Genomic DNA, 26,986 nt, shown 5'->3' on the forward strand with positions numbered 1-26,986 from the left:
TGCCACATAACAGGATCGTTTTTATTTTGACGGGAGCGCTGTTTCTTTACATTTCCGCGTTTTGATATACGTGTGTGTGAGTCGAGTGTATCAAGCTTCACCGTAATGTGTCGGCGAACAGAACTAACCAAGACTGACAGAGTTTATAACAAGAAATGAACTTCAAAAGTCAGGTGTAAAGGTGTTTAAGGATGACAATTTAAATCTAGGGTTCATATCGCCATCACGGTACTAAACACAGAGAAATACATAATGAAATAATGTTGATGTTTTTATTCTGCCTGCTTTTCATTTTCTGATTGTAACATCGAAGCTTAACAGTAACAGCTTATCAAAACTGTAAAATTTAGGCAATAAAAAGAAATCTTATTACTACTGAGCAGACTGAAGTTCACCCTATTGGTCCGGCCCTCCACAACAGTAACAGTTTCTTATGTGGCTCCTTGGAAAATGTAATTGCCCACCCCTGAATTAAAGATACATCAGCGAGGAAAACACTGCTTCCATTTCCAACACACGGGTGTTTATCATCTCATATCACCCCCAGGTGGAAGCAGCATCTCGTTGCAGCGGAAAAGCTCAAGTGTGAGCAGTATAATTGTTCTATTTTAAATCCTCCCGCCCCCGCCGGTCCGTGAAAATATATTTTATTTAAAACCGGTCCGTTCTTTTTTACTCTCTGAGGATGGTGCTGGATTGAAAAGGTTAGAATGCGGATCGTCTTGAAAGGCTTGATTCGTCCACCTAATATGCTGTGTGGATACTGCTCTGACCTTCAGAGACATGGACTTTTTTAAGGGACAGTGGTAACCTAGTGGGTAGAGCTTTGAGCTATCAGTTGGAAGATTGTTGGTTTGAATCCAGGCTCTGTTATGCAGCCATTGTTGGGCCCCCTGAGCAAGGCCCTTAACTCTGTCTGCTCCAGCCGTAAATTTGCTGACGCTCCAGTCTAACCCCAGCTTCCAAACGGAAAAAAGAATTGAATACTGTACTGTACATGTATATTGTATATATGACAAATAAAGGCATTCTTCTTTTACTCATTTCTGAACTTCTGATTTTGAGTTGCTGACCGGTCCAGGTATTTAGCATGCTAGATATTTTTCTTGCGTCTGCGAGCAATTGGCGAGCCGGTGAACAGTTCACATTTCATTTAGCAGACGCTCTTATCCAGAGCAACTTACAGAAGAGCTTGCATAGTAAACATTGAGTAAACAACAGTCCAAGAACACAAATCTGCTAAAACCTGTTAGAACCAAAGTGTTTTGTTTTTTTCAAGAAATGAATAAGAGCGTTAGCAAGTAAGTACATGTCAGTTTAAGTGTTTAGTAAAGAGGTGATGAAGGTTTTTAATCGTTTTTTAAAGACAGCAAGAGACTCAGATGTTCGGACACACAGAGGAAGTTCATTCCACCACTTGGGTGCAGGTACAGAGAAGAACCTTGATGCTCGTCTTCCTCGAGTCCTGGGTGGAGGATCAATACGAACGAGACTAGTGGCTCGGAGGTTGCGCGGTACAGAGCGGGGTTTGATTAGACCGCGAAGGTAGCTTGGGGCTGGTCCATTTTTGGCTTTGTAGGCGAGCATCAGTGTTTTAAACTGAATGTGTGCAGCTACAGGAAGCCAGTGAAGAGAACGCAGCAGTGGGGTGATGTGGCAGCGTTTAGGTTGGTTAAAAACCAGGCGAGCAGCTGCATTTTGGATGAGCTGCAAGGGTTCACACATAACGATCGAGAGCCGATTTTCGAGCCCTGAGCGAACGCCAATTTGGCTCCAATCTGGCGGTGGGCAAGCGAGAATCAGGGTAAAAATCTGCTAGTGTGAACTAAGCATTAGGAGACTTTTTCACCATCAACTAAGCCTCTGTTTGATTGTATACAAAATCTGGCTGATATTAAAACGACTGGTTCAATTTCATAGATACATCTTACATCAGAGATTAGTTTTATTTTATCTGGGGGTTTTTGTATATTTTGGAAATTCCTGCTCCAGATTTGGACTTCTGGACAATGTTTGACCATACGGGCAGCGTTCCTCCAGAATATCCTGGCTTGTGTTTGGGTCTGTAAGCTTCCAAATGGCTCGTTCATGATTCCTCTAATTGTATCCATCCATCTTAAAGCTGGATGAAAGACAAATTCTTACCTTCAGTTCTGTTTTAAAACAGTTTTTTTTTTTTTAAACATGTCCACAATAAGAGAGCTTTAGTTTGATTATCTGGGCCTCTCTGGTAAAGAGAAAGTAGGTTTGTTTTGTTTTGTTTTATTTGCTGTTGAAGAACTCTCGAAGCCTCTCACAAACACCAAAGCTTAAAGGCATCAATATTCTTCCTGTCTCATGTTGCTCGAATTTCACGGTTATTAAAAAGCACAAAGAAAGATCAAAGCCTGGATGATTCTGATCTTTATTCTTTGGAAAGACAAAATCCTGAATTTATTATTTTATTAGCATTTTAACGTCATGTTTAACAAACTTTGGTTACATTCATGACAGGACAGGTAATTACTGGTTACACCAGGTTGTCAAACACGGTCATGGACAATTTTGTATCTCCAGTTCACCTCACTTGCACGTCTTTGGACTCTGGGAGGAAACCCACACAGACACAGGGAGAACATGCGAACTCCACACATAAAGGACCCGTACCACTCCATCTGGAGATCAAACCCAGGACCTTCTTGCTGTGAGGCGACAGTGCTACCCACCGAGAAGCTTTTTCTCGCTGCAAAAAGCTTGGCTAGACCGTGGCAGGTATCAGACCGAGCGTGTTGTCTGGGTGCACTGCTTTGTGTATTTTACTAGGGCCTGAAATACCAGATGTGATTTAGATAAAAATAATTATTTAATTGTTTTTTGAATAATTAATGATTATATACATTATAGCAGAGAGGTTAGAGGACAGTGTGCTGCCCTCACACATCAGACGATCCAAAATTTTGTACAGAATTGACCGCAGTCCATATAAACATTCACGGTTTTGAAATGGGATGTCCAACATGCTTGAGGCTTTTTAAACCAGCCCTTCGAATATTAACAAAATTGTCCTAAAGACCGCATTTATTTCACCATTTTCCTGCAGTACTCTGCGTCTCAGCTGATTCCACTAGATCCAATCCAAACACCACTTATATTTGCTAAAGCCGAGTCTATCGTCTCCACACACAGATATTCATTCTTCACGTTTGCACTGAATAAGGTAAGTAGGTCATTTTAATTGTTAGGTAATGAGTTTGACATGTAATTAATATTAGTTCATCCTCCTTCTGCTACTGGTCTGGCCTGTGTGTCAAATTTTAAAACCCAGTGTGGTCCTGCAGCCAAAAAAGTTTGTCCACCTCTGCTTTACGGTCAGGCAGCAACTACTCAACTTTGCAAACTGGATCCTGTCATATCTTCAATTAAACCTCCCAGGACAGGCGCCCAGGTGAAAGACAGGCACACCAGCGCCGAGATTCTAAAATCCTCGGTTCGAAACTCGGTGTTGGCCTGCAGCAGACACGATTCTGCCAGGGTGGGATGACCGGACTATGTGGGGTCTTCAAACGTTGTGTAAGGACCCTGATTGGCAGAATATATGGGTGAAAAAGGGTTCTGCTAAGGGCTGCACGCAGGTCGAAGGAGGTGTGAGCAGCAATATGCCCACCTCGATTGCAATCTGGGATCCCCCAGCAGTGGAAGACAAACTGACTACACTAAAATGGGAGAAAATGCATTAAAAAAAATAATAAAAAAATAAAAACCTCCCAGGACCTTCTACCCTTCATAACACCCACCACTGACATCTCCTGGACATCTGATAACTCTTGGACCCCTTCTGCTTTTAAGAACACAAAGGTTATCCCCCTTCTCAAGACAGTCACACTAGACAACAAACATACACAACTACAGATCCTCAACACTCCTCTATTTCCTGTCCAAAATCTTTGACCGGGCTGTCTACAATCAGTTATCTCTTTTCTCACCCTGAATGACCTTCTAGATCAGTATCAGTCTGAGATCAGTATCAGTATCACCTAAAATTTAACGAAACCTAGAATGTGACTAAACATCATTTGACCATGTGGCACCACCAACAATTCAACTTCCCTCATAAGCTCTATCTGACATTCAGGACAGAGCAAAAAAAAATCATTCAAATCTCGCATTTGTTTATTTGTATTACGTTCACTTAATTAGCTAATTGAGCATAAAACTGCCATTCACGCTGATATCCTGCCAACAGAATGCTAACAGCAGAGATCACATGACCAGTACTGTGGAGTTAAGTGTGAATATGAATAATAAAACAGCTTCCTGGTGTTAAAATCAACACTGTGACTTCCTGTGCAGTGTTGCTAAAATCACAGCAGCGCTTAACGATGCGCCAGCAGGTCTGGAAGTGATTCACATGTCCTTTACTCATCGTGAAAATACAGCATAGCTGAAAATACACTTGGGAGCTTGAGCTTTCATAGCAGGGTTAAGAATTCCACGATTTCTGTAGTTGTGTCTGGTGTGTGTACAGTCAAGCAAGCTTTTAATCACCATAGGCTTCAAGGCACCTTAAATAAAAGCAGGAGGAGGGACTTCTTTCTTGCATGACAGTCTGTAATCAATGACAATGTAGAGCTTGCTTGACTGTGAGCAGTGTTGGTGGGTGAGTTTACAACAAATTTAATCTCAGCATAAGGCTGAATAACCGCCATTGTTTGCTACAGAGTGAGCACATCTGCCGCTTTGCTGCTTGGCTTTTACCGCTTGCCGCTGAGCTCAAAGTTCATTGTAATTGCCACAGACTATTTCAAAGCACCGCAGATGAGGCAGACTGTTTGTTTAACACATGATGGTCAAGTCTGATCCGAAAACCTAGCAAGCTGCCTTGCTGTCTACTACCTACCTGGGCAGCTGCCTTAGTGGGGCGGATTCTAATAAAACATCAAACTCATAAGGCAAATTATTTAGACGCACGACTTATACAGAGATTACTGCGATTACGTCACCACAGTTTTAGCTTTAAACCAACTGAGGCGACGCAACCTGATAGCACGCCAGCTAACGTCTCCCTCCGTGTACCGAAAACGGTTGAACTGTCCCTGACGAGCCTGAATTTACAAATAAACGACACTTGTGCACCTTTATACAAATTACACATCAATGAGAATTTAATTACATTTGAAAGGAACTCGGTTGCTCCACATTCGTCCACCATATTTATAGTTTTTTGTGAGTAAAGTTGCGCCGCACTGAATGCTGGGATTGTCTTCATTGCTAAGCGTCGGACGCTCCCTCGTTATTTAGTCAGATTATCACTCAGAATGAAGGTGCCTCAGTAGGGGCATTTTAAGGGAAGAATTTAGACATGTCCTCTTGTACAATAACGTATATATATATTTAGCCTTGTAGAACTAATAACTAGGGCTGTCGTTAATCGTGTTAATAAACGCGATTAACGCGTTAGAATTTTAATCGCGATTAAAAAAAATACTCGAGAACAAAATTTTTCATCGAACGATTTTTATTGGGCCACTTTAAACACACGTCACTGTGGTAATTTGCGCTGCTTTAACACAGTAACATTGTGTTTATACTGTATAGCGATAACACGGCTCTTTTTCCAGTTTGCAGTCGTGAGTTACAAATGACTCGAGCTTCTGCTGCTACATATTGTGAAATGTAGGGTGTTTTAAATCATAATTATTGTTGTTAGATCAAGCATGAGAAATCATCACTAGACAAAATTACAGTTATTAATTGACGCTTTAATATCATCTTTGGTCAGAGCCGCATTTGTCTCGTCAGGCGTCTGAACTCGCGGATACGTGTTACAGGTTAAATGAGCTCTGACTCAGTCTGACTTTATTTCAGAGGAATTTGGATGTAAAGCTCATGAACTGAACACGTCGTGGGAACATTACAAACACTGGTGTTAAATGGATCACAATGGACTGTAGACGCTTTACATAGTAAACGATGTGGGTCGACATGACGTTATACGTGTTGCATCTAGAAATGGTTCACATTAGAACCCTGAGCACCTGTTCTCAGTGTCAGGGTTATGAACAGGAAAAGATCCTCACTTTTACCAGATAATGTGAACAGACTCATTTTAAATAACTGGCTGAAAGCTGGGAGCTGTTAACAACTCTATATAGGCATTGACTGGCTTTCTAAAGATAATTTAGATTTAATAATTTTATCATCATTTAATTTATTTTTTATTGGTAAACGTTCTTGCAATAAAAATGTGCATAACTTTAAATTGTGCTCAGTTATTTTTGTAGTCGATTAATCGCGATTAATCTTGACGGTTAATGTTAACCGTGTGACAGCCCTACTAATAATGTTTTGCATCTATAAAGAAAATGTATAGTGTGTGTGTGTGTGTGTGTGTGTGTGTGTGTGTGTGTGTGTGTGTGTGTGTGTGTGAGAAACTCATGTCCACAGAGAGATCAATATAACGCACCACTGGTGGATAACAAAGCAGTAAACCGTAGAGATGCTTTATCAAAAACACACACACATGCACAAATAGAGCCCGACCTCCACCCCCCACACACACACACCCAAACACACACACACACACACACACACACACACACACACACACACACACACACACACACACACACACGAGAACACCCAAACACACACACACACACACACACACAGGTGCACACTAATTTCCTGACAAATACCTAGTTGCAAAAGCCTGGTCTGAAGAGTAGATATTGTGTGTGTGTGTGTGTGTGTGTGTGTGTGTGTGTGTGTGCTGTAAAACTTGTATGTGTGTTTTGAGATTGTGGGTGTGTTCGAAAAGCTAGCTCTCTCTCTACATAGACGCATTTTACGTCATCCTACGCGCGCTCCCGAGAATGAGGCTGTTCGAAATCCTAGATGCCTTAATATCCTCACTACTGAGGCATCTTAATATTTCAATGTTATCTTGACTCAAGAACGAGTGAGCATCGGAAGCGTCCTTATGGCACACGTTTTCGGTACACGAAGGGAGATGTTAGTTGACATGCCAGCGCGCTGTGCCACCCCATCCCATTGGTTTGAATGACAAGATGCTAAATGCTAAATGCTAAAGCCGATGGTCACTAACTTATTAGAATCCTCTCTACTGAGACAGCTGACTATGCAGGCAGCAAGACAGCACGGCAGCTCACTAGGTTTTCGAACACACCCTGTGTGTGCACATATTTGTGTCTGTGTGTGTGTGTGTGTGTGTGAGTGCGATACCTTGGTCAGACAGGAAGTCCAGCATGGTCTGTAACAGGAAGGAGAGGTGGCGTACGCTGAGGCCGGGGTTCCCCATGCGCCGAGACGCGTACACCAACTCGTGCAGCAAACGCATCTGTACCGCAGCCCAGCCGCGATGAGTGCCTACACACACACACACACACACACACACACACACACACACACACACATCAACGGTGAGAATGGCACATAGTGTGGGTACCACAAAGCACCAAGGTCTAGAGAACCTGGGTTCAATCCTAACAGATGCACCATAAGCCATGATGATGTCAGCACAGAGACTGCACTGGGATGAAGGGGTGCAGGAACTTTTGGGACAGAGCACCTGCACAGTCACTTCTGTTTCTACCTACAATGAACCAGAGAAAGCTGATTCCATCCCAGTCTCAGGTTTAAACGTTCCCGTCACATTTACACAAACATCTCCAGACTATCATTTCTTCTCGGTAGCAACACTTCCTGGTACTTTAATGCTTTGTGTAGCCTTTTATATCTGTTGTGGGGCGTTTGGATGGCACAGTGTAGCGGTCTAATGCGCCACCACTGATGAACGGCCCAGCCTGGCCAGGCGCCCACACAAGACATAACTGGAGGCGTCTTGAGGGACATTGCTGCAGCATCAGCAGCCTTTGCTGGCTGGTCGAGGCGCCTATATGCTGGGATCTCGAGCTCTCGACCAGGTGGGCACCAACACAGACACACGATTAGCATTGATCGAATTATGAAATATTTGTAGACATATTTCATTTTTTGTAGGCATTTAGTGAAGCAGTTTACACGGCCTTGCAATAGCAATTTTGGGGTGGTAATCCAGCGACCTTTCGATCATTAGTCTGGTACATTTACCACAGAGCTAAGCTACCGTGACCACTGCGCTGATTATAGCAAGATCCTTAGAGCAGGGTTTTTCCTTTGGGTGGGTCATGAGCCAAAAACGATGGGTCAGTGAGAAAAATAATCATTAAATAAATGAATTTTAACAGGCTCATAAACATGAAATTAATTTGTACACGAACGCCCCCATGCGGAGGCATTATGTTACATCTTGTAAACCACAGTGGGACCAGATTGCCATAATTTTTATCAATGAAGTATACTCGTTTTGATGCGTTGTTTGTGTTGCCTGGGTCGCTGTAAAATCATGGATAAAATGTGGATGGCTTGAAAAAAGCTTGAATATATATATTTTCTTTATGCTTTTTCTCTCTTTTTAGCTCGTCCAATTGCCCCATTGTATCACGCTTCCTCTCCACCAATGCCGATCCCTGCTCTGATTGAAGAGAACGAAGCTAACCCACATCCCCTCCGGCACGTGTGCAGCAGCCGTAAGCATCTTATCACCTACACTTTGACGAGTGCAGTGCAGCTCAGCGTTGTGTATGGAGAGACACACACTGAGAGCACTCTTTTCTCATCTCTGTGCAGGCGCCATCAATCAGCCAGCAGAGGTCGTAATTGCACCAGTCATGAGAGAGAGACCCCATCCGGCTTAGTCCCGCCCATATCTGAGCAACAGGCCAATCGTTGTTCATGTGGCCGCTCAGCCTCAGCCGGCAAGCAGAGCCGAGATTCGATACGATGTATTCGAGATCCCAGCTCTGGTTCCAGCGTGTGTTTTTACCAGTGTTGAGATCTTAAGCTTAAATCTCAGCTCTGCTATCAGCAGGCCAGGCGACTGGCTGTGTCTGTATGGGAAGGACAATGGCTGAAACTGGGTTCCTTGTCGCTGGTGTAAGTGCCGTGACGAGAAAGAGAGAAAGAGAGAGAAGTTCAAACTGGCCACAACTGAACTGGGTGTAAAAAAAAGGGCAAAAATAAGAAAGAAACAGAAAGAAAGAAGAAAAATGGTGTGTGTGTTTATTAATAACGTGAGTGAATAATCCCTCATTGTGAGTGCAGTAAGTGAACAGAGGATTGAAATCTCACCGTCACGCCGCCGTTGCACCCAATCTAATTCTCACACTGTCTCCCGCTTCAGCATTAATGCAAATGCCACCTACGCTCACTACAGTTTATTTTTAGTTCTGAAAGCATCACAGCTCAGAGAGGTCGAAATCATTCTGTTCTGTCGGAATTCTGTACAAAAACATTTGCAGATTTATTCCTTTTACCTTTGTTTTATTGTAAATGTCATCATCAGTTGATTTTATTCAAAAAGCTAGTGGTCACAGAGAAGCTGAAACACCTTTTAACCAATCAACAGGCAGAACAAACACCTCAAACATCCCTGTCAGAACAATCAGTTCCATAATACGCAAGTGGAAAGTTCATGGAAGCAAAAATCCTTACACACAACACACAGTGTTGCTGCCCTGTTCAGGGGGTACTCCTGCCTAATCCAGGGGGTGTTCAGGTCTCATCCAGGGGGTGTTCAGGTCCAAAGGGTATTCCCTCCTTGTTCAGAGAGTATTCTGGCCTTGTTTAGGAGGTATTCTCACCTTGTTCAGAGGGTATTTCTCCCTTTAGCCCTGTCCAAGTGGTATTCCTGACTTGTTTATGGGGCGTTCAGGCCTTGTCCAAGGGGGTATTTTTGCCTTGTCCATGAGACATATCTACCCTGTCCAAGTGTTCAGGTATTATCCAGATGGTATTCGTGTCTTGTACAGGGGGTATTCAGGCCTTTTGCCTTGTCCAATGGGTATTCTTGTTCAGGGAGTATTTTTGCCTTGTCCATGAGGCATTTCTAGCCTGTCCAGGAAGTATTCCTACCTTGTCCAGTGGGTATACATACCTTGTCTGGGTGGTGTTCAGGTCTTATCTAGAGGGTATTCTTGCCTTGTCCATGGGGCATTTCTACCTTGTCCAGTGGGTATTTCTGCCTTGTCCAGGGGGTATTCTGGCCTTGTTCAGAGAGTATTCTTGCTTTGTCCAAGGGCATTCCTGCCTTGTCCAAGAGATATTCCTGCCTAGTTCAGTGAGTATTCCTGCCCTGTCCGGGTGGTGTTCAGTTCTTATCCAGAGAGTATTCTGGCCTTGTCCATGGGGCATTTCTACCTTGTCCATTGGGTATTTCTGCCTAGTTCAGGGAGTATTCTGGCCTTGTTCAGAGAGTATTCTTGCTTTGTCCAAGGGCATTCCTGCCTTGTCCAGGGAGTATTCTGGCCTTGTTCAGAGAGTATTCTTGCTTTGTCCAAGGGCATTCCTGCCTTGTCCAGGGAGTATTCTGGCCTTGTTCAGAGAGTATTCTTGCTTTGTCCAAGGGCATTCCTGCCTTGTCCAGGGAGTATTCTGGCCTTGTCCAGTGGGTATTCCTGGGTAGTTCAAAGGGTAATCTTGCCTTGTCCAAGGAGTATTCATGTCTTGTTCAGAGGGTTTCTGGCCTTGTCCAGGGGGTATTTATGCCTTGTCCAGAGCATATTCTGGCCTTGTTCCCAATGTTTCTCAGGGGACACAGACCCACTATAACCCTGATGAGAATAAAAGTCACTTCTCAAGATGAATTAATTTAGGAAAAGAGATACTAATGTCCTAATGTCCTTTTTGCCATGGTATCAAACTGGCACAGAAACGTATCAAATTTGACTGGTATTGGTACCGACTACCAACATTTCTGTATCATAACAACCCTAATTTCTCAGCACAGCTCTGCTCTCACACTTTTCTCTCTTTCCTTTTGCATCAGTCGCTCTACACCTCCTCCACAAGTCAAATGTCGGCGCCCATATGTTCTGGTACGCGGTGAGCCGTGCTGTGGCTTATCTGCTCGTGCGTGTGTGTGTTGACAGTGAAGCTGAATCCCATTAGCATTAGCAATACCATAAAGGCATCTGTGGAGCTGCCAAGTTATCGCTCCACACCATACTGCTGACATCAAAAATACACACAACATTCTCTCTCTCTCTCTCTCACACACACACACACATAAAAATTCATGTCATCTCTACATGCGCTTCATTCCCAGAAATAAAAAAACATAGCCCACACACACACTCCCCGCTTTAATTGCCTATTTCTCTCTCTCTAGACACACAACAGAAACCGCAACATGTAGGCTGAGCAGTCATGTTCATACTTCAGTGTCAAAGCCGTACAGGCGCCTACTAAAGCAAAAGCCCACGTCGCTAGCTGCCACAATGGTGGACTAGATCCAGAATCACAAGCGCTTCACCACCAGTGCAATAAAAACAAACACACACACACACAGGGCAAATGAATTTTCTCTTACAAAATACCATTTAAAAAATGCACCATTAACCAAAATTGGTCCAAAATCAATCCTAAACTTTATTATTTTAAAGTTAATAAATAACATAAACAGGTAAAATCAGCTGTTTGTTAAAAAAGACTTAAAAAGACTCAGGCTTTTAATAACTGCTGGAGAACAATCTACTATACATGAAGCATTATTCTACGCTACAAGTTGATGTTCCAGTTCACTCCAGAGCTGTTGAGTGGGGCTGAGGTCAGGGCTCTGTGCAGGACAAACATTACCTGCCCGAGGTTAAGGAATGAAGTCGAGACTGCCGTGCCAACAATGCTGCTCCTGCCGGATGTGACGGAACCAAGCGTGTTTGCACCAAGAATGTCAAGAACTCACTACAGACTTTATTACAAACTGGACTGAATAATAACTCCATTATTATTTATTTATTCATTGCTAGTTTCAAGTTTTAGTTCATTTGAATTCTGTGTTTGTATGATTTGTGTAAATCTTATTCGTTTAAATTATCCTTCAGACCAGTGAAGAAGGATGGGGCCCTGCTGAGTCTGGTTCCTCTCAAGGTTTCCTCCTGCAATTTTCAGGGAGTTTTTCCTCTTGACTTGACTTGACATCACCAATCCATCAGAATGCATGAATTGCATCATTTACCGATGGAAGATGCATGTAGGACGATCCACTTTAAAACATACAGAGATTAAACGAGTAATGGAACCACAGGACCCCTTCAGATGTCAGGTCGGAGCTGTTTTGACAGCGTATGAGGCAGCTGATGCTTTGCTTTTTACCCAGACAGACATTCTTAATAACTATTTAAAGCCTCCTTACCAACGATGCCCGTAATTCCTGAGCTGACACGCGGTAACACAAATGTCAAAACAGTTTTTTGTCAAGCGGCCGCGGACGGCTTTGCTCGGCCTGCTGTACCAGCGTCTTTGCCAGCATTAAACATGGCAGGTTTTGGAGTGTGTGTTTTATGAAAGTACACGTTTAATTGGCTGTCATTAAAACATTAATATGTAATTACAGGCCGCTGTAATTTATTTTGACTCAGGCAGTCAGGCGGCTTTAATTAGGCCCGGGATGCAAAACGGTATTTAAACTGGAAGCGATTCCCCCAGTTTACCTCGGCACGGCTCCTCGTTTTTAACTGTCGAACCGTCTCTCGCTGTGTGTCAGTCTCCTTGAGTAAGTGAAGTCAGAGAATTCCCAGGCCAATTAAAAAAAACCATTTGCTCCTCCATTTGTCCCCGTTTCTCCCCGTCTCCAGTGACTAAAACAAGACAAAGGCGGTGGATAAAAAGAAAATCCCTGCGCTCCACTCGCCTCGCCGAGTGTGCGCTACGGATCCAATTTTCAGCCCGTTCATATCTACCGACTCAGGAGCGCTTTTGGAGTGTGTGCCACTCGGCGCACGTTCGGATATTTTTAGCGAACCATGATCACGTAGTGTGAACTCCCTATTGACTAGGTGCAGCCCGACACTAGCTAAAGAAGTGAGAACGGGATTATAAACAGTATAAGAAGTTCGCTACATGGTGCGTGTGATTTTTCCGGCATGTGAAACCTTTCCGGGCCACACAGACTTCTATGCATTTCCTCCCTTTCTCTCCCTTTTTAGCTCGCCCAATTGCCCGATTGCTTCATGCTTCCTCTCCACCAATGCCGAACCCTGCTCTGATTGAGGAGAACGAAGCTAACCCACGCCCGCCTCCGACACGTGGGCAGCAGCCGTATGCATCTTATCACCTACACTTTGACGAGTGCAGTGCAGCTCAGCGTTGTGTACGGAGAGATGCACCCTGAGAGCACTCTTTTCTCATCTCTGTGCAGGCGCCATCAATCAGCCAGCAGAGGTCGTAATTGCACCAGACATGAGAGAGAGACCCCATCCGGCTTAGTCCCACCCATCTGAACAACAGGCCAATCGTTGTTCATGTGGCCGCTCAGCCTTAGCCGGCAGGCAGAGCTGAGATTCGATACGATGTATTCGAGATCCCAGCTCTGGTTCCAGCGTGTGTTTTTACCGCTGCGCCACCTGAGCGGCCCACACAGACTTCTTCGTCATCGAGACCGGCCTCCAACAAGGGTGTATCCTCTCACCGTTCCTGTTTCTAGTGGCACTCGACTTCTTCATGAAGAAAGCCCTGACCGGGCAAGACGCAGGCATCAGCTGGGACGGGGACAGTCGACTCACCGACCTCGACTTCGCGGACGATATCGCCCTGCTGTCGGAAGGTGGACATCATCTCCAGGACCCAACATCCAACCTGGACAGGGAAGCGGGAGAAATCGGCCTTCGTATCAGCGCTGAGAAATCAAAAGTCATGTATCTCGGCACCCAAGCCGGCAGGGAATGCCGTATTGACGTCAAACAGGGAATGCCGTTTTGGCAAAGCCTCGGCTGTATTTCAACAATTGCGAAATATTTGGTCTTCTGCATCCATCTATGTCTGTACACCTCCATCATCCTCCCAAAGGCAACTTATACCTCTGAAACTTGGAAAGTGTCGGCCAGTGTCACACGAAGGATGGACGTCTTTCACCAGCGTTGCCTCAGACTCAGTAGGAGGTCCTACGACGACGCAACATGCCCAGCCTCAGCATAACAATCTCACGCCGCGCTTAAGGCTTTAGGCTGGACACATCATCCTCGTGGACGACAGCCGAATCCCAAAGAAGGCCTTTCGATGGGTTTCACCTGAAAGTCAATGTGGCAGACCTTCATCAACGACCTCAAAGCCCTCAACGCCTCCTGGGATGAAGCTGAAGACCTCGCGACGGACCGTGATCGATGGAGAGCTCTAGTCGCCCAATACGCTCTTCAGTGTGGGTGGAAAAGAAGAAGAAGAAACCTTACCTAAAGTCACTGTATCAGCCTTGTTGTGGCCCTGTGAAGGTTTCAGATTGAACCAAAAATAGACAAGACTAAATGAAATGTATCTTCTCCACCCTTCCAATCCCACCAGCAGGTTGTTCATTGCTGCACACTGAACTTCGCTCAAACCCACACTTTATTTAAAATTTTAGAGGCGATCCAGTGATTTGGGTATTTTTTTTTTTTTTTTGAGACCCCAGTTATTCATACATCAAAAAAGGGATGTAACAATGCACCACAAGACAGTTAAAAATTGATTCACATGTGTAACGATTCTAATCGGTTTACATGTATAATGAATCTATATTCACTTTAAACAGCTTTAAACAGCAGAGGGCACTGGCGCTATTTACCTCACCTGGTTGATGTCACTACAGGGTTGCCAGGTTCTGAATTTTCCAGCCAAATGTATTTATGTGAGGATACTTTCTTTATTTGTATTATTCATTTATTTATTTAATGTGAGATTTGTTATTTTACTCAAAAAGAGAAATGTGCAGCATAGTTTTGCATAGTTTGAATCTACCTCAGAAATAAAGGGGGATTCATTATTTAGATAAATAAAAGATGAGCACAAATACAGTATTTTATTGTATTTTTCTAAAGAGAAATAATAGAAGAAAACGTTTAATTATGATATATAATTTTGGTTTGGCTTCATTGTCTTTATGTCCATCAGGCTTTCCAGTGTCAGTGCCTGACCTCAGTACAGTAAAGTAGAGACCGTTGAAGCCTCGAAGGGGGAGGGGGTTGGGGGACAAGTCCCTCAGTGACCATGGCTTTGATGGCTTTGGAATGCAGATTTATATAAAATTATTTGTCATAATTTGTCTTCAATTCCATTTTGTTTAAAAAAAAATCGGGAAAAAATCGTATCGTGAATCCAGTATCGTGAATCGCATCGCATCGTGGGTAGAGTGTATCGTTACATCCTTAATGTTCTGTATATTTTTGTTTGTTAAAAAAACATGCAGTGAATGATAAGTTGAAGAATTATATATTAAATCCTAATGTATCAAATATGATACAAAACAAAACTCATATATGCAAACTCTTGTTTAATTTCTCTTTTTTGTATTTCACAGCAGGTCAAATAAACAATCCAGTTTTGAAAAATTATAATTTTTGAGCAATGTTTTGATGGTTTAGGCTTTAAAGAGTTAATTATTATAGGGTGACCATATTTTGATTTTCAAAAAAAGAGGACACTTGGCAGGATGGCAGCATGGGCCAGACGGACACCTGCACTGGGTTGAAGGTTTGATTGGAGAAGGAAGGAAGGGGGGTTGGCAAAGTAATTTCATGTAATTGGTGGCACCATGGTAATGTGTATAAAGTAAGGGTTTAAATATTTGACAGATGCATCAATTATCTAACTATGTTATTGAACTTTTTAACAAGACACCTAACAAATACATTAATGATCAGATAATCTTATTACTTTTAATTCAGCGTTCAGCCCTAAACAATAACAACAAATAAAATAGTTCATCAGTGGAGCTATTTCGCCAGAATGTGGCGCTATCACGCCGTTGACAATAACCTCTATCTCATCTTAGTACGAGCATTTGGGAATGTTTCCGAAGTTTCAGAATCAGGGACTTTTTAACAACATGTTGCAGTCCACTCATCTGTAGCTGCTGTGATGCTTTATTGTGTGAAATGCAAAAACTCCCTCTGCAGCAGTAACAGCATCTTCTGTGTTACCCGATCTTTACCCGATGAACTCTCTCTCTTTTAGCTACACTTTTGTGTTTTGCTGAACCGGTACCTTTATTGGAGACTTTGCAGGTCGTGCGTTCTGCTTCCCAAAGAACCCGACCGAGACAAAAACACAGATTTATTTTTGTAATTTGTCTGTAAATTTTCATTTGCGCATTTCTAAGAGCGAGAAGGCAGGACCTAAAGATAAGGGTGAAATCAGTGCGAAAACAAACGAAGAATAGCACACACAGACTACAAAAGCCGAATCCCGGACGTTTTTGGTGATTCAGAAATCCCGTCTGGACGCACTTTGTCTGAGAAAAAAAGGATGTCTGGTCACCCTACTTAATAATTTTATATGCTGCTGCTCAGGTGGCGCGGCGGTAAAAACACACGCTGGAACCAGAGCTGGGATCTCGAATACATCGTATCGAATCTTAGCTCTGCCTGCCGGCTGAGGCTGAGCGGCCACATGAACATCGATTGGCCTGTTGTTCAGATATGGGCGGGACTAAGCCGGATGGAGTCTCTCTCCCATGACTGGTGCAATTACGACCTCTGCTGGCTAAATGATGGCGCCTGCACAGAGACGGGAAAAGAGTGCTCTCAGGGTGTGTCTCTCCGTATACAGTGCTGAGCCGCCCTGCACTCGTCAAAGTGTAGGTGATGAGATGCATACGGCTGCTGCCCACGTGTCGGAGGGGGCGTGGGTTAGCTTCGTTCTCCTCAGTCAGAGCGGGGATCGGTGGAGAGAAAGCATGACGCACTCGGGCAATTGGGCAAAGTAGACTGAATAGTTAGTAGACTGTCGTTTGAGACACACCCCTTCAGCCCAACAGCTGAAACAGCGCCTTTCCTCAGTTCAGTGTACAGCCTGAACTGTCTCACGTGGTAAACTCACATCTCAGCTCATCCTGTTTACCCTTTCTTCAGACAGCCAAGCCTCACCTAGCATCACGACATGCCTGACAGATCTCTCATCATCTCATCCTGGATGTCAGCTCCTCACCTGCAGCTTAGCCCCTGTAAGACTGAGCTGATGTTCCTGCAGATGTGTCTCCATGACAAGACCGGGTCATTTCTCTTAAAGAGTCTCAGATCAAACCGTCTGATACTGAACGAAACCTCGTACAGCCGGCTGTTCCTCTCAGATCATGTTGATAACCTGACCTGAACCCGCTGGTTCCTCTTCTACATCATTAAAAACATTCCACCGTGTCTCTCTACAGGAGTCACTCAGATTCCTGTCCAGTCTCTGGTTATTTCGAGGCTGGACACCTGCCAGGAGGGAGGTGCTCCCACGTCCACTATCAGACCTCTCAGATGGATTCAAAATGCAGTTGCATACCTGGATTTTAATCAACACAAACACTGACACATCAACCCACTGTTTCCACATGACATCACCTAACTGCTGCCACATCTCATCACCCCACTGTTGCCACATCATCACCCCACTGTTGCCACATCATCACCCCACTGCTGCCACATCACATCAACCCACTGATGCCACATCATCACCTGACTGCTGCCACACCATATCACCTTACTGCTGCCACATCATATTGTTCTACTGCTGCCACATCATTACCCCACTGCTGCCACATCATTACCCCACTGCTGCCACATCATCACCCCACTGTTGCAACACGACATCAACCCACTGCTGCCACGTAACATCAACCGACTGCTGCTACATCATCACCCCACTGCTGCCACATCACATCAACCCACTGATGCCACATCATATCACCCTACTGCTTCCACATCATACTGTTCCACTGCTGCCACATCATCACCCCACTGCTGCCACATCACATCAACCCACTGATGCCACATCATATCACCCTACTGCTTCCACATCATACTGTTCCACTGCTGCCACATCATCACCCCACTGCTGCCACATCACATCAACCCACTGATGCCACATCATATCACCCTACTGCTTCCACATCATATTGTTCCACTGCTGCCACATCATCACCCCACTGCTGCCACATTAACCCATTGCTGCCACATCACATCACCCAACTGCCACATCATATCACTCCACTGCTGCTACATCACATTTACATTTTACATTTTCAGCATTTAGCAGACGCTCTTATCCAGAGCGACTTACAGAAGTGCTTCTATAGTGAACATTTCATTTCTCAAGTTTAGGTAAACAACAGTCAAAGAACACAAATCTGCTAAAACCTGCACCTTTTTTTTTTTTTAATGGAAAAGAATGGAACAAAATGTTAGTAAATAAGTACAAATCAGCCTAAGTGTTTAGTAAAAAGGTGGGTTTTTACATCAGCCCACTGCTGCCACATCACATCATCCCACTGCTGGACTCTCTTCACCGTCTAACTGTAGTTCCCACATTCAATTCAAAACAATAATGCCACCTACAAAGCCAAGAATTAACCAGCAACCAGCAACCAACCCCCTGTTGTAGAGAACTGTATTGTGTACCACACAGCCTTTGAGTCAAAAATATAGCTCATCTTGATCCACCAATCAGAACTCGAGGAACAATGTAGTCTCAAATGTAGCACCCAAATAGTGGAATGAACTTTCACTGTCTGAGTCTTCAACAAAAAACTAAAGAGCCATTTTACTGAGCACTTAAATGAAAGCTCATGAACCTTCATCCTCTTCTGACAGGGTTCCAGCAGATCTGTGGTCTTGGACTGCTGTTGGTTTGTACTGGGGTATTATTACAAAAATGTTCACTAATAGAAGAACTTTTGTGTGTCGCTCTGGATGAGAGCGTCTGCTAAATGCTGGGAATATGTCAAAATGTGACATTAGCTGGTAAATTTTTAGAGATGTATTATTTGGGTGTCTGGGTGGTGCAGCAGACTAATTCCCTCACCCAACGCCAGTTTGAGTCTCAGAGGTGCCACAGGTCCGGTCATTGTGGGATTCCTAATGTCAGCAAAAGAGCAGCGTGGCCTTCCGTACATGCTGGAACTCATGGTCACTGAGGGAGTAGCCCCACCCCCCCACCTTGGGCTACAACAGTCTCCACTTTACTGAGGTCAGGCACTGACATTGGAAAGCCTGATGGTGGTGTGTTAGTGTGTGTTATGCTGGTATGAGTGGATCAGACACAGCAGCGCTGCTGGAGTTTTAAAACACATCACCGTCACTGCTGGACTTAGAATAGTCCACCAACCAAAAAAATATCCAGCCAACAGCGCCCCGTGGGCAGCGTCCTGTGACCACTGATCAAGGTCTAGAAGATGACCGACTCAAACAGCAGCAATAGATGAGCGATCGTCTCTGACTTTACATCTACAAGGTGGACCAACTAGGTAGGAGTGTCTAATAGAGTGGACAGTGAGTGGACACGGTATTTAAAAACTCCAGCAGCGCTGCTGTGTCTGATCCACTCATACCAACACAACACACACTAACACACCACCACCATGTCAGTGTCACTGCAGTGCTGAGAATGATCCACCACCTAAATAATACCTGCTCTGTGGTGGTCCTGTGGGGGTCCTGACCATTGAAGAACAGGGTGAAAGCAGGTTAAAACAGTATGTAGAGAAACAGATGGACTACAGTCAGTAAGTGTAGAACTACAAAGTGCTTCTATATGGTAAGTGGAGCTGATAAAATGGACAGTGAGTGTAGAAACAAGGAGGTGGTTTTAATGTTATGGCTGATCAGTGTATATATAAATACACATATACATACATAACACACTAAATGTTTCAGCTTAAATCTGGCCCTTCTTTTTATCCTGTACCTTTTATACACACCCAAGCATCATTAACTGAATAATAGGAGCTAAATTAATTCACCCATTTCAGCCCTCATACATCAGTCAAATTCCATTAGTGATGATAAAGAAGAGAAAGAAAAGGAGAGCTAAATCTGACGGGGAACAATACAGCACCAGGTCACATTCAGCGGTTTAGAGGACGAGGGCTGAGATTGAATCAGAATTTGTCTTTGGTTTACTTAAAGGCTCGTTTCTGCTCGTATTCATACTGGTATCCCAAGAGCCCAGGAAGATGCTTCTGATGAGGGGGTGAGGCAGCACCACCCACACTCACAGTGATCAGTACAGACGCGGCAGCAGATATAGTGTAGCAAACCACATGCTATAATATTACATTTACATTTAATTTAACTTTATCCAAAGTGACTTACAGTACTGTGACAGTGGCAACCTGACAGTGGTGAGGCTTGAACCAGCGACCTTGTAAATGTTAGTCCAGAATCTTAAGCACTAGGCTACAACTGCCCTAAATTGTGTGTGTACAAATATACATTTCTTACTGTCCATTTTATCAGCTCCACTTACCATACAGAAGCACTTTGTAGTTCTACAATTACTGACTGTAGTCCATCTGTTTCTCTGCATGCTTTGTTAGCCCCTTTTCATGCTGTTCTTCAATGGTCAGGACCCCCACAGGACCACCACAGAGCAGGTATTATTAAGGTGGTGGATCATTCTAAGCACTGCAGTGACACTGACATGGTGGTGGTGTGTTAGTGTGTGTTGTGCTGGTATGAGTGGATCAGACACAGCAGCGCTGCTGGAGTTTTTAAACACCTCACTGTCACTGCTGAACTGAGAATAGTCCACCAACCAAAAGTATCCAGCCAACAGCGCCCCGTGGGCAGCGTCCTGTGACCACTGATGAAGGTCTAGAAGATGACCGACTCTGATGAGGGGTGAGGCAGTTTGGAAATACTGTAATACAGTTTGGAAGGGTGTAATTGTGTTGTATTAAAATTTTAATACAATTTTTAATCAAACGATTTTATTGAGCCACTTTAAACACACGTCACTGTGGTAATTTGCGCTGCTTTAAAACAGTAACATTGTGTTTATACTGTATAGCGATAACACGGCTCTTTTTCCAGTTTGCAGTCGTGAGTTACAAATGACTCGAGCTTCTGCTGCTACATATTGTGAAATGTAGGGTGTTTTAAATAATAATTATTGTTGTTAGATCAAGCGTGAGAAATCATCACTAGACAAAATTACAGTTATTAATTGACGCTTTAATATCATCTTTTGTCAGAGCCGCATTTGTCTCGTCAGGCGTCTGAACTCGCGGATACGTGTTACAGGTTAAATGAGCTCTGACTCAGTCTGACTTTATTTCAGAGGAATTTGGATGTAAAGCTCATGAACTGTACACGGAACATTACAAACACTGGTGTTAAATGGATCACAATGGACTGTAGACGCTTTACATAGTAAACGATGTGGGTCGACATGACGTTATACGTGTTGCATCTAGAAATGGTTCATATTAGAACCCTGAGCACCTGTTCTCAGTGTCAGGGTTATAAACAGGAAAAGATCCTCACTTTTACCAGATAATGTGAACAGACTCATTTTAAATAACTGGCTGAAAGCTGGGAGCTCTTAACAACTCTATATAGGCATTGACTGGCTTTCTAAAGATAATTTAGATTTAATAATTTTATCATCATTGTATTATTTTTTTATTGGTAAACATTTTATTGCAATAAAAATGTACATAATTTCAAATGTAGTTATTTTTGCGGTAGATTAATCGCGATTCATTTGGTTCTTTAATCGCAATTAATCTCAATTAAAAATTTTTATCGTGTGACAGCCCTAATTAGAATACTATTATAATACGTATAATACTATAATATTACATTTACATTTACATTTTTGTATAAATATATATATATATATAGGTTTCATACAGTTTCTCCAAACCAAACACGTCAAACCACGTATTTATAGGTTTTATACATTTGTTAGCAATGAGTGTGTGTCTGATACAACTGAGCTCAATAAATAAAAGGAAATACATTTTACCATACTGCGTACGTGCTAAACAATCGCAAGCTCTCAACCGGGGTGTAAATAGTCCTAAATCTGGATCAGTAATGGTACCGTGCTCTAACAATCTTTCTACGATTACACAGGATCAGACACTAATAAAATCAGCTGAACATGACCACTGGGAAAATCCCAGTCAGCTGGGAAACCCATTACACATTCAGAGAGCCTGAGAGAACCTGTGATTAGCAATCACTGAAAGAGAAAGCCACGGTGCTAAGCAGGAATGTACAAGAGCGCTACGTGTCACTGATGAGTCAATGCTAATCAGCCGGTCCTAATTTATCCCATTTAACCCTAATCGACAAGTAAATTTACCATTAAAACCAGCTGGAATCCCTCCATTCCTGAATCACTTAAACCAATTTAGTTTTGACTAGAGAGGACACAATCATAAAGAAAGCTAAATCAATGACTTTTTGCTAAATCACTTGGTTCAGGCTCTTGATAAACATACGTTGTGACCAGTGATGGCATAGTTACCTTTAAAAAGTAACTTAGTTACTTTATTGATTACTTGATTTTAAAAGTAACTAAGTTAGATTACAAGTTACTTTATTAGTTACATTCAGCAGCTGCCGTAATGCAACTGGAGCTGCGTAGGCGATCGAAGCGGAATAAGAAACAAGAAAGACGCGGATAACTAAGTCCTCTGTTCGCGTTAGATTACTCGTTACTGAAAAATGTGGTCAGATTAGAGTAACGCGTTACTGAGTAATGCGTTACTGACATCAGTGGTTGTGACATATGTGACTGTGTAGGTCATCACCTGCAATCAGTGATGGATCACTTTACAATACAAATTAGCGATTTCTAAAAAATTGGCAAGGACGTCACAAAAGAACCCAGACGAACATCTAAGCAACTGCAGGCCTCATATACTTCCAATATGGTCAGTGTTTATGATTTTACCAATAAGGAGCTCGGGTGGCGCAGCGGTTAAGTACTCTAGCACACCAGAGATGACATTTCAAAATCAGTAGTTCAAATTTAAACTCTGCAACGGGCAGACTGGGCGCCGATAAGGACAGTGGTTGGGTAGGAATTCCTCACAACTGCTGCAATTACAACCTCTGCTAATTGATTGATGGTGCTGCACAGAGACGGGGGATCGTGGAGATCAGTGCATGACTCTCAGCGCGCAATACAGATCTCTAGAGATGGGACGATCGATCGGCTACGAATCGGTATCGGCCGATTTTTAATCAAAATATGCTATCGGCGATCGGCGATATTTCCTAAAAGTAGCCGATCCGATCGTGTGATATATAAAGATCACGTTAAGTTAACAGCTCAGTGGATCGATCCAGACTTTGAGCTACGAAGCACCAACCATCACATCACCATTCATCAACCATCGTACAGAAACCATCGTGAAAGCTCTTACGATGTAATTTTGCTGATTGTAATATTTACTTTAAAAAGATAATTCAACCCGGTCACATCTGAGTCGATTCTATCAGCACGTTATATAAACTCCTGGTTCACTTTGGTAAATCGTAAGCGGTTCTTACTTGTGATGTAGATGAGAACAGAAGACGTTACAGAGCCAATACGAGGCAAAAGTTTCTTCATTACCAAATTCGTTAGTTCAGGATCATCTGCTGAACTTTTAGAAAACTTTTAGCTCCTTAGACGGAACGAGTCTGACTCGGTTACAGATCTGTGGTAATAACAGTTTAATTAAGCTTTTTAATGTAAGAGAGTCACACAGAATGTTCTGTAGTAGTTGGTGTTTATTTAAAACCACGACATTTAATTAATAACAGAAAACACGGAGAGATAACTGAGAAGAGAAACTTACGCTTCACATAAAAACGAATCAACTCGTGAATCAATGAATCACTTATAGCGATACTGTGAACAAAGCGTATCTTCTAAAGGCACAAACACACACACACACGCGCTGCTCCGGTTTATCTTCACTGTGAGGCTCTTTTTAAGTTTATTTACTGCTAATCCCCCCCAATCGGAATCACTATGTGATGTGATGTCCCTGAAAGGAGATCAGAGATCGGAATCTGTGCCAAAAACCCCGATCGGTCCATCTCTACAGATCTCCTATGAACTCGTCCGGTGCAGGTAAAAAAAGAAGCGGTCGGCTACTGTACACGTGTCGGAGGCCGTGTGTTAGTCACGGCTCTCCTCGGTCTGGAGAGGAGGTCAGCAGAAGTAGAGAGTAAGCGAAATGCAATCGGGTAACTGGATACGACTAAATTGGGAGGAGAAATTGTAACAAAGTCACAATTGTCTAATTAGATTAAAAAGAAAATGTGGGGGAAGGTAGGAAATAATGACCATATTATAATAATATAAAAGTGTATTGCCTTTTCCCTGTATTTACGAGCCCCAGACGTTATTTGCTGTACGTCATGGGACCGTCAGCCAATCAGGAACGGGGTTTGGATATAAAAAAGGAAGACAGTGATTGGGAAAGAGAGGCATGGTGACCGGCGTTGCGAACTTCTCCTACTTGTGGAATACAATTTTGACTGTCATTTTTTCAGGCATGCAAGTGTGCGCACACGCCACGCTTTTGTGGCCGTTTGGAATAGCGTGGACGGACAAAAAAAAATTAACGGAACGGAGCGTCACGTTGGGAGCTGCAACGGACCCACACCACGACCAACGGGCTGAAAGGTGGTGAGCTACCGGGGTTAAGGAGGGACCGCCGAGTCCCGGTTCAATTAAAAAGACTCTTGCCCTCACTATCTTCCTGGACTTTGCTCTCCTCGGTCTGCAAACTACGTGGTGGCCGCCGAGCCTTTGTTAACTTTTGAACTTGGGAGCGTGCATGACAACGTAGCTTGGTCTTTGTTTTGAATTTGTATTTATAGTGTATTTGTGGAAAGTGTCGGGTAATCGGGGTTAAGAAATGATTTAGCTTAATAAATACATTATATGATTGTTAAAACTTTGTTTGTGTGGTGAGCTAGGGGGAGAGGGAAATTACGCCGCCCCATCCTAAAAGGTGTTTGTACGTACCAGCTTATTTCCATTCCATTGAACCAAATATATCAAGGATAAGAATTCAAAGTGTGACCGTTACAAAATGATTTCACTTGCTTATAGTAAAAAGTGCCAGAATGGTGAATATGTACCTGTCCCAACTTTAATATCACTGAGGTTTGTCTATGGAACGATGCGGTACCTTTGCTGAAGTCTTTGGGGTCGAGTGAGAGGCTGTAGCCGGGCAGAGTCTCCAGCAGTAACCTGTAACAAGCCTTCCAGCCCGGCTCGGGGATGGTGGGAGCCACACACTGCATGGCCGCTACCCGCTTGAAGAAGGCAGATTTACGATGAAAACCGATGAGTTCGTACAGCTCGGACAGAATGCTGTAGCGCTGGATCTTCTCCTCCTCAGAGAGCTGGGGGCAGCGGAGACACAAAGCAACAGACGTGAACGTCAACGGAACACATCTGCATGTCAAGATCTATTTAACATTGCTAGCATTAGAAGTATGGTGGAAATCATATGATCTAAAGCAATGCCATGGAGGTTGCATGTAGGTGCTTTTAACGATGGACAGGACTTATTTATATTTACAGCAATTAGCAGATGCTTTTATCCAAAGTGATTTAAAGTCATTTAACCCTTTAATGGTCTCACTAAGAAAATAATGTTTAAAAAATGATTTATTTGCATTTCTTAGTTCCTTGGGACTATACAAACAACAATTCATGTTTTCTTTTTTACTAGTGCACACAGTATTTTTTAATGAGCCTCAAATCACAAAAATAATGCAGCGTTCATGGATGATTTTTTAGCTGCCAGCTTTAAGTTATGCATAGGTTAGAAAAGCTGTTTTTTAAAACCATCTACCAATATTTTGAGTTTAATAGTGTTAAGACTCAAAGTAAGACCATTAAAGAGTTAAGGCCCGTGCCATCAGGGAAGAAAAAATCCATTGATGGAATAACCTGGTGGTTCAGTATATTCAGGTGGTCAGCTGACCTCATTCTTTGGGCACATAACGTTGCTGAACCTAGACCCTGACCGACTGCAGCGACCCCAGATCATAGCACTGCCCCCACAGGCTTGTACAATAGGCACTAGGCATGATGGGTGCATCACTTCAGCCGCCTCTCTTCTTACCCTGATGCGCCCATCACTCTGGAACAGGGTAAATCTGGACTCATCAGACCACATGACCTTCTTCCATTGCTCCAGAGTCCAATCTTTATGCTCTCTAGCAAATTGAAGCCGTTTTTGCCGGTTAGACTGACAAGTGGTTTTCTTAAGGCTACACAGCTGTTTAGTCCCAATCCCTTGAGTTCCCTTCACATTGTGTGTGTGGAAATGCTCTTACTTTCACTATTAAACATCCCTGAGTTTTTCTACCATTTGATTTCACCAAACGTTTAAGTGATCGCCGATCACGATCATTCAAGATTTTGTTCCGACCACACTCCTTCCTCGAAGATGATGTTTCCACCCCCCCCCCCCCCCCCCCCCCACTGTCCCTCCACTTTTTAATAATGCGCTGGACAGTTCTTAACCCGATTTTAGTAGTTTCAGCTTCTCCTTAGATGTTTTCTCTGCTTGATGCATGACAATAATTTGACCCTTCTGAAACAGATTAACATCATTTCCACGACCACATTGTGTGTTTCCACATGGTTGTTTAACAAATGAGAAGCTACTCACTGCATCAGTTAGGGTTAAATAACTTGTTGCCAGCTGAAACAATCACCCATGCAGTAATTATCCAATGGGATGCTCTTACCAATTTGCTTAGTTAAATCCAGGTGGTGACCTTTTTTTTGGCCCGGCAGTGTATATATACAGTGTATCACAAAAGTGAGTACACCCCTCACATTTCTGCAAATATTTTATTATATCTTTTCATGGGACAACACTATAGAAATAAAACTTGGATATAACTTAGAGTAGTCAGTGTACAGCTTGTATAGCAGTGTAGATTTACTGTCTTCTGAAAATAACTCAACACACAGCCATTAATGTCTAAATAGCTGGCAACATAAGTGAGTACACCCCACAGTGAACATGTCCAAATTGTGCCCAAAGTGTCAATATTTTGTGTGACCACCATTATTATCCAGCACTGCCTTAACCCTCCTGGGCATGGAATTCACCAGAGCTGCACAGGTTGCTACTGGAATCCTCTTCCACTCCTCCATGATGACATCGCGGAGCTGGTGGATG

General features: G+C 43.2%; 1 protein-coding gene across 1 annotated transcript in view; it reads right to left on the minus strand.

The window, feature by feature from the left end:
- The window catches only part of trappc9 (trafficking protein particle complex subunit 9), a 344,576-nt gene that overhangs the window by 286,677 nt on the left and 30,913 nt on the right, over positions 1-26,986 (minus strand). Inside the window, exons 8-9 of the mRNA XM_063018274.1 lie at positions 24,971-25,187; positions 7,222-7,365 (exon numbers count right to left, since the gene is read on the minus strand). Coding sequence (XP_062874344.1) covers positions 7,222-7,365; positions 24,971-25,187 — 361 coding nt within the window. The remainder of the gene's footprint in view (positions 1-7,221; positions 7,366-24,970; positions 25,188-26,986) is intronic.

The sequence above is a fragment of the Trichomycterus rosablanca genome, chromosome 1, assembly GCF_030014385.1.
Source record: "Trichomycterus rosablanca isolate fTriRos1 chromosome 1, fTriRos1.hap1, whole genome shotgun sequence".
Classification (NCBI taxonomy): Eukaryota; Metazoa; Chordata; class Actinopteri; order Siluriformes; family Trichomycteridae; genus Trichomycterus; species Trichomycterus rosablanca.